The 9,094-nt window shown below is 36.7% G+C and overlaps 1 protein-coding gene across 1 annotated transcript; it reads left to right on the top strand.

Annotated features, from left to right (window-relative positions):
• The first annotated feature begins 3,618 nt into the window (after positions 1-3,618).
• Positions 3,619-8,579, top strand: LOC147847254 (uncharacterized). Its single transcript, XM_087339391.1, has 11 exons — positions 3,619-4,320; positions 4,711-4,944; positions 5,015-5,180; positions 5,292-5,438; positions 5,746-5,818; positions 7,000-7,070; positions 7,150-7,262; positions 7,375-7,458; positions 7,628-7,740; positions 7,824-7,945; positions 8,055-8,579. Exons 1-11 carry the CDS (start codon positions 4,091-4,093, stop codon positions 8,133-8,135), a joined length of 1,434 nt encoding a protein of 477 aa, XP_087195517.1. The 5' UTR covers positions 3,619-4,090; the 3' UTR covers positions 8,136-8,579.
• Positions 8,580-9,094: the final 515 nt, after the last annotated feature.

Below are 9,094 nucleotides of genomic sequence, written 5' to 3'. Positions count from 1 at the left end.
AACTACCGGATTCACAGAGTACCTGGAAAAAGTTAAGAAACTACTCTTTCAAAGGAATATTAAAAAAACATTCAATCAGAACACATTATTACTCTACATTGCCGTCCACAGTGTAATTCTGGTAAAAGATGTGAACCAAAAATCTAATATTCTTGGTTCACATCTTTTACCAGAATTAATAAGAACACCACTGTACATTACCAAATAACAACAACTGTTCATGTATAATTCTTTCTTGAGGTGACAACGAGCATGCTAAATATTATCGCTACAACCCATGCCAACTGCTTGATCCATATGCACATTTACTTAATCAACTTTCACAATCATGAAGGAAAGTGCACCAGATATCATATCGCATCAGCATTATTGAAAAACCTTTTGCCCCCATATTTATGGATGTCTATACAAATGTAAGAGTAAACATAATATGTGATGAGAAAATCAGGTCACCCACATCCATATACTACACCATCTAGAACTGTATTTTATCCAAAGTCAAGCAACTACGTATTATAATTGTCTTCATAGAAATTATTCATTAGGATATCCTAATTGAAGGATAGGCGAATCTTGTTACTTGTGAAGAACTTTACAAGGTAATGAAGACTTATTAATAGTGATTTCTTCAGAATTTATCCGTCGTCATTGTTCATCTGGTGAAAATCTTGCTGCTTTAAGACCGGAACAATCCAGCAAACTTTGAAGCAAAACATAAATTAGGCCATTAATAATCTTACCATAAAAAATGGTGAACAAAGGTGTATGGAAGAGGTCTATGTAATAATGCCCACTTTTATCGATCATCAGTCTAAAACTGATGTTTTAAGAAAGAAGCAATCGAGCAAACAAGAAGGACGAAAAAAAGAATTGGATTTAGATGAAGTGAAGGATGAGATGCTCGTAAAACTCTCTCCTGTCCTTCGAGATTTGCATAATTTCGTGATGGAATCAATCATGGAGAAGAACAAATCTATCTATCCTGCTCGAAATGCTAGATTAACGACCGGTAGGGTTCGAGAAATCAAAGAATAGACGGTTTAACGGTTTTATTTTTATATTTTTATATTTTTATATTTTTAAACAATCTTTTCATTTTTATGCCTTATTCTCACATTTTAGGAAACTCTTAAAAATTTTGAAAATTTAAATAATGAAATGTTTTAAAATTTTAAAATTTGACCTAAGCTGAAAACTAAAAACGAACAACGAAACCGCGGTTTTACTTGTTTAATGGCTTAACGTTTCGAAATTTTTTTAATGGTTTGGTTATACAGTTTTGTGGTTCGGTTCAAGTTTCTAAAAATTTAAACGGTTCGGTTTTGACCCTCTCGAACCGAACCAAACCATTGTCGATTGTTAAGGGTACACCGACATTACCAATCCCTTGATGCATGGAATCGAGTCATTCAGTCTCCAAAGGTAAGGCATTAATCGTGATTCACTCCATGCGCCCTCCCCCCCGTGGGATGATGTAGAGGTAAAATTTCGACTTGGTAATTAGTATAGAAGTACCCTTAATCCACTTAGTTAATCGAGTTTAATTCAAAACGAATGAATAACTTATTATTAATTCGGACTTCCTCAATTCAATGAGCATGGTCAGGCATATCCATGAAAAGCTTTCCCTCGGAAAAAAGACTATAAATATATTTAGGAAATTGGTAAATTCATAGTTTTTTCCGTATTTTCACAGTTTTTTTGGGGGGATGGAATCTGGCTATCATTTGTAATTAACTTTAAAAAAAAACTGTGAATTTACCAATTTCCTATATTTATTGCATGATATGGATATTGTGCTTGCTTCCATGTTTATGATCTTCCCTCGCCAAAACGTTAATCAACAAATGTGACAATTTGGGGGGGTGGGCATAAGAACTTAGAAATCATATAAAATCATAAGAACCTAGAAATCATATAAAAAAAACTATCATATCACATGGCCATATGTGCAGACTTTGCATTATTTTGCATTCACATATAAAAAAAAGACATTACAAATGGGGAAATGGCTATGAGGAATTGTGGTAACACATTGCAAGTGTGTCAAGATTTTGCGAGAATTCCAGTCGAGGTTTCGTCCGAAGAATTGTGACAACAACACAAGTTTTGTTCATGGGGCAGAGGGGTATCATCATTTAGGGTGATAAGGCATGGATGGTTTCTGAGAGTCATGATGATATTACCAAGGTAAGGTGGGACATTTCGGGGTGAATCGACAAAATCATGTTTCTTTGTTAACAGACGAACCCAATGCAATCCACGAGATGGGGTGGGGGGGGTGGGGGGGGGTTGCTATGCATGTGGGAGGCCCATCCAATCTGATCTGACCCGACCCGATTCGATCCAATCCATTATGATGTGATGCAATCCAATCCAATCCGATCCGATCCGATCCAAACTGATCCAATGCGATCCAATCCAATCCAGGGGGTTGCTATGCATGTGGGAGGCCCATCCAATATGATCCGACCCAACCTGATTCGATCCAATCCATTATGATGTGATGCAATCCAATCCAATCTAATCCAATCCGATCCAAACTGATCCAATGCGATCCAATCCAATGCAATCCAATTGTCTACCCATCCACGTTCCTCTCTTTGGGTGGATGACCAACCCTCTCTCTCTCTCTCTCTCTCTCTCACTCATATAGGCGTTAATATGTATGTATGTGGTATACATATATTTATATTTTGTATATGTCTTTCATTCTCACAATATCATAAACGTAATATACTCGAATGCTTTAGCAAACATGCTATTTCTATACGAATGAAAAAGAATGCGTATGTTTAACAAACATTCTTATGTTATTTATTTATTTTTTTCCCACTTACAATACGAATGCTTTACCTTAACTTTCTTACCTTATAATAAATAATGAATACAGAAGTATGGGTATTTTTACCATACGTTGAGGGTGTTTACCATCCTCGAAGGATTGAAACATTCTCGAATGCGAAAAGGCACGTACGATGCGTATGGTACGTATGGTTCATACTATTAACTTTCCATTCATCACTTCATTTTTCTCTGTTTTCTCTGTTTTCTCTGTTTTCTGTTTGTTTTTTTGTTGGGCGATTTGGAAAAGAAACGCGACCTTTCGGTGGGTCCCGGTCCGATCCGATCCGATTCCATGCCATACCTCCAATTCCAATCGACTTCATCTTCTTCTCCGGGACCAAAGAATCCATCCATCCATCCATGGATTCTTCTTCTTCTGCTTCTGCTTCTGCTGCTGCTGGATGAACTCCTTGACATCTCGTCCATTGTTCCCCCCGCCATAATTCCTTCCCTTCTGCAGAAATCTGCCTATTTCAGGTACTCGTCTCCAAACGAAATTAGCTGAACCAATCCCTGAATCTTGTGAGTACATCAGGATTCCCCCACCCCACTCCACTAGCTAAAGAAATCCCTATGTCTTTTGAGTAAATCAGGGTTCCGCCCGCCCTCAGGGGAGTGATTTAAGGCATTCCGGAGCAAAAATTAGAGCCTTTTTGTTTCCATTCATTCGCCAGAGGAATTTTCTTTCCTTGTGGATGCCCGATATGCTATTACATGTTTCTGCTTTCTCTGCACATTCTTTTGTATCTTCTAAGCTTTCCATGTCTCCACTAGCTAAAGAAATCCCTATGTCTTTTGAGTAAATCAGGGTTCCGCCCGCCCTCAGGGGAGTGATTTAAGGCATTCCGGAGCAAAAATTAGAGCCTTTTTGTTTCCATTCATTCGCCAGAGGAATTTTCTTTCCTTGTGGATGCCCGATATGCTATTACATGTTTCTGCTTTCTCTGCACATTCTTTTGTATCTTCTAAGCTTTCCATGTCTCTAAGGGGAATCAAACAAGGCATGGATTGCAAATCACAATGTCAAGAACTGTGGGACCTTTAACTGAACATGTCACAGTAGAATGCCTTCTCAGATAGATACTTTCAAGGAAAATCTCCTTGGAATTTTGTATGTTGGTATTGTTGTTGCGAAGATGTATCTTGAAGCTGGGAGAGAATTATGTAAAATGTCATTCTAAACTGAAAATGCTTAATATTTTGGAACCATTATCAATCAGGAGATCATTGGGATGAATGAGAAATGCCGCCCAAGAAAGGACCAAGCGGAAAGAAGGAAAAGGATGGAAAGAATGACAAAATCAACATTGAACAAGTGTTACTTGACAAGGACTTGGAGATTGAAACATTGCTTGATAAAGTCTCTAGACTCGAGAAACGATCAGAAACACTCGTGTCTCTCACAGAGCAGCAGCAAGTAGTTACAAAGGATATGGTAGACAAGCTCCAAGATATTATTTCTTTTCTCACAAGGTATAGCATATTGCATTCATTAGACAATGAACCATGAACAGTGCATTATTATATCCAGTGACCTTAACATCATGCTATTTCTTTCCTCCTCATAAGTAGTAGATTTACCTGCTGAACTGGTGTTTATTATTGTATATTTTCTTCTTGTTGATATTTTGGTCATTGCTTTTTTTTTTTCTTGTATTGTTTCTCTCAACTTCACCTACAAAATTTTTGGACTTTTTATGAGAGATTGACCATGTTTGTGCCATTGTATGTTTTTGTATTTTTCATCAGAGGCCTCTTCTGCTAATCAATCTCTCTTTAACTCCATTTGTAACCTTTGAATGAAATGCTATTCTTAAGTCATATCGTATACTTGGTAATGTATCTGTGATGGTCCTTTATCAGTGACGTCAAAAAAAAGGAAGTGAAGATTCAAGAATTGGAGCTTACATTGAAAAGCTTGAGAGAAGAAAGCACAAAGACCATTGATGGTCTTGCAAGGGATTTTAATGAGCTCAAAAGCACTCATAAATTTGTCACTGATGACCTTCGACTTCAATTGGCTAATGCACAAGTGCAGTTGCGTGATATTGACGATTTTAGAGCCAAGAAGACTGCCATAGAGCAAGAGATTGCAGGGTAAGATGTATTCCTTCAAAACGCTTGGAGCTATGGTGGGTTTTTGCTGATCTTTCTCCTCCGCAATTAGACTGAAAGAGACAATAGAAAAACAGAAAAAGGATCATCAAGATGCCATGAGTGATATTGAAAGGGCAGCTTTACAAGCAAAGGAAAGGCTTAAGAAGGAAATGGCAATGCGAATAGAGGAAACTAAAACACAAATGCTTAAGCAGATGGACGATCAACTCCATGCTGTATATTATCATCTTTATAAGTGACTACTGAGTAGATGCCATTCTATCTGTCATTAAGTTTTTGGGAAAAAATTGACTGTCAGCATTCTTATTAATAATTATACTCGGCAGAAAACAAAGAGAACCATGGTTGAGAACGAGAAGCTAGGCAAAGAACTTGGTTACCACATCAGACAAACAGAGCTGATTTATCAAAAGCATGAGAAACTTGTGCAGGAAAACATTGAATTGCACCGACAAGTGTTGCTAGCAAAGGAGGTACCTTAGAAGTTGTCGCTATGTGATTGAGACTTGAGAAAATTTAAACTTTAGATGGTTCTCTATTTTTATTCAACAGCAATAGGAGTTATTAAGCTAGCCTATGCTTGTTCTCAAGGATTTCTAATAGTTGATGCATGATTTTGAAACAATGTCAACCTTGCATGCATCTACTATGTTCTTTGCTATGATACAGTGGGCATGAAGTAGATGAAGGAGGGTTTTTGATTTTTTACTGCTGCTACTTTAAGATTTTAAATGCATGTGTTGATTTGAACCTACTAATACATGATAAGGTTGTTTGCAGGTGCATGACGATTTGGTACATAGAAATCGGATGAACCAGAAAACTATAAGAATTCTCCTTTACAAGTTACGTGGTACGTACAACAATTAGTTAATTAGCTTTGCACTTGTAATGTTCTATGGCATTCTTTTGAGTGAGAGGTGTTATATTTATTTCTAATGATGGAAGGCAATTGCACATGGGAACCAAAGGGGGGAGGAAGTTGAACTTCCAACTAGGGCTTACAAGGCAAGGGCCTGAACCTGTATAACAACCCTCCTACCTAGGTGTTGCCATTGCGTACATGGGACTTGCAAATGGGCTAGATCATCTCCATTTTGATCTAGAACACCTGAAAAGGATCTCAATTGTCTTTTCGTTTTGATTGCAGAAACATTTGTGTATATGTGTATGATAGGCATTGAATGCTCTTAAGATATTTCTTATGTTCTCTGTAGCTCACATGACAGCTGATTTAATCTCATATATATAATTTCTACCTATCTATCCATATATATAATATAGATAGATGGATTTGTGGGGTTCATGTACATTGCGCTTACCATCGCTTTATATTTATGTGAACATATGAACTTGACCTATTAATGACCATCTATGAAATGCGTAGGATGCCAATATAGTCCATACTATCCACTAGCGGGTTGACAAAATATTCTTATCGAGATGTATATGTTTGGTAATGTAAAAGTGTGTTTGTGTTTATGCTTCTCTCACACACATTCACATGCGCTTAATTCGTAGGTCAAACTGATATAGGTCTTAGATAGATAGATGAATTTGTGTGTAATTGCACGAGTAGGATGTAGCAACCGATTTTTTTTAGTACTATACATGTATATATAATATGTATTGTTGTCCTTACTACACACAATCACCAATGGCTTTCTTAATTGTCCAAATTTAGGAACCATGTTTTCTAGCAAGACATTTTCCTGCAAATTTCAGGGCCACATACAGAAGAATGTCTGTTTGTCTGTTTCCTTAATAAATTGTGTCTTTTGTGAAATAGTAAGAAACATATAATCTTAATAGGAAATGGAGATTATATTTGTGTCCTTTCAATCATAGTATGAACCATACGCACCAACGTGCATTCGCATTCGTGAACCAGGTAAATGCTTCTGCATGAATGGTCCATGCTCAAATTTTACTCCAACTAGGAACAAAGTTAAGGAACTTTACTAATGCGATTAAAAATGAGGACATTAACATTCTAACAATTTGGGGAATTTTTTAAATTGTAAAATTTGAAAGAGAGGTACAAAGCAAAAGCTAACAAGAGTGAAAAGGAGCAAAAACAGCCACATAATTGTGTTGCTAATGTGGTATACACGGAATTTATTGTTATTTTATAATTTCATAGAATGAATATGCATTTATGTTGCGTGCTTCCCAAATAAATAGGAAATAAATCAAGATCGCAGTCCTGAAACAAGTTTTCCAACAACCAGCACAGAGGAGGTGATGAAGTTCCTTTATGCTTGTTTGGAAGAGGTTAAAGCTGAAAATATTTCGGGGTAAAAGTCTTCAAGAGATTCTCTTACTATTTATTCTGCCCATACTTTCATGGTGGTAGAACTGAGTCTTTTTAACTGATGAAGCTCTCATTTACATAACTATAACTTGCAGATTTGAGAAAGGCTCCACTTCTGAGAATATACGAGGTTTTCCAAGCTCATTCAATAGCGATGAGGAGCGGCAGAATTTCCTAGTGTTAGTAGACAAATATTTTCATGGTTGCACATCATAAGAACTAAAATTTGAAGGGTCAGGAACTCAATTCCTGCCCCACCCTTGATTGATGCAAGTGGCAATTGATTCCCATTAAAAGAGAAAAATCAAAAATCAAAATCACACTCATATATCTGGCATAGATTTTCAGGAACCTTCTCCAAGCAGCTATTTCTCATCGAGCTCTTCCTGTTGTGGATGAAGTTCCGGGTCAATCAAATGAACTTTGCCCTACAGCCAGCGATGTTTTATCATCCAAACAAGGTTTTGTTGCTGAGATTATGTCTCCTAGATCTTAGTTATTCTTTGATGGTTGGCTTCAACCTCATGTAATTTTGGTTCTACAGCTGTCTCATTCGATGATATCCTAAAGCTACCCGTACTAGACTTGCATGCAAATAACATTTTGGTTGACAATATTCAGAGTGATGTAGTATCCATTTCAAGCAGTGCTCAAACAGAGGGCATGGTATTGCTATTTTCATTTGATATTGATGATTCATTTTGAGTTGTGTTTATTTATTTATTGCATTGCACCCTGCATAATTGAGAAACATGGTTTTCTCTGTGGTTGAAAGGATCTGGAGGAAAGGCTAGTATCGCAGATAAGAGAACGCTTGCATGCATGCTCTGCAGTTGATGGTGGAACTTTTTATTGAGATTGTATGCAACGCCGCCATGCAAATTCGGCGATGTTGGCATATTATGTTTGTTTGTGTACAGCCAGACCAACGGAAAGTTGCTCAACCTTGACTCATTATACTCAATAGGTGAGTTTCTATGAAGGTGCAATGGGTATAAATTGAGGATCCTTCAATTGGTTACTTTGATTTAATTTCAAATTTAATCAAAATTAAGGGCCAATCAAACCTCCATATTCTACTTTAATGGATACAATTTCCATGAAATTCAAGCTTTCAATAATGTGAGTGATAAAGCTCTTTGAATGAAATGTTTTGTATCTAGGGACAATTTTCATGAAGTTGAAGCTTTTCATGACATGAGTGATAAAAGTTTTTTGAACAAAATATTTACTTCATTAGAATTTAGCCCCACAAGTTTTGTATTGATATCAGTTTTCAAAGCATAGTTCCTTGTGGAAATGTGCAAGGTTTTGTACTTTGTTGACTGGTTTCTGTTACATAAGATATTAAGGCACTAGTTTGTGCCCTATGTTTATTTGTGGAAGCCATTTCTGATAAAGATGTATGATGTAAGATCAGTTGCTCAGCTAAAATTGTCAGGTAGCCAGCCAACCAACCTTACATGTATGTATCCTTTCAATGTAATGGTGGGATATTGAATATGGTAGGATGCAAAACACACATAAGTTACATTCATGAACTTCCATCCCACCTCGGAATCTCTTCGAGTAGTATCTTGTGCAGTTTTTGCACAACACCTCATTTAGCTTAAATAATCCACCAATGGAGTGATTACAAAATGTGTTTGCCAAAAAAATAAACTGTGCTCTTCACTTGTTCATGTATTAGTTTGCCCATCTCGAAGGATCGTATACTTGTCCACACGTTCAAATTAGTTGTCCGATTCTTGTGAAAAATGAGTATTTTTGTAGTAACATTAACAGGCAACTCCATGAAGGTTGCATTCTATTCTA

This window comes from Azolla caroliniana, unplaced genomic scaffold (assembly GCF_043228905.1).
Source record: "Azolla caroliniana isolate FFs.n. ecotype wild unplaced genomic scaffold, voAzoCaro1.0.p SCAF_1294, whole genome shotgun sequence".
Taxonomy (NCBI): domain Eukaryota; kingdom Viridiplantae; phylum Streptophyta; class Polypodiopsida; order Salviniales; family Salviniaceae; genus Azolla; species Azolla caroliniana.
This window is presented reverse-complemented; position numbering and strand designations above follow the sequence as displayed.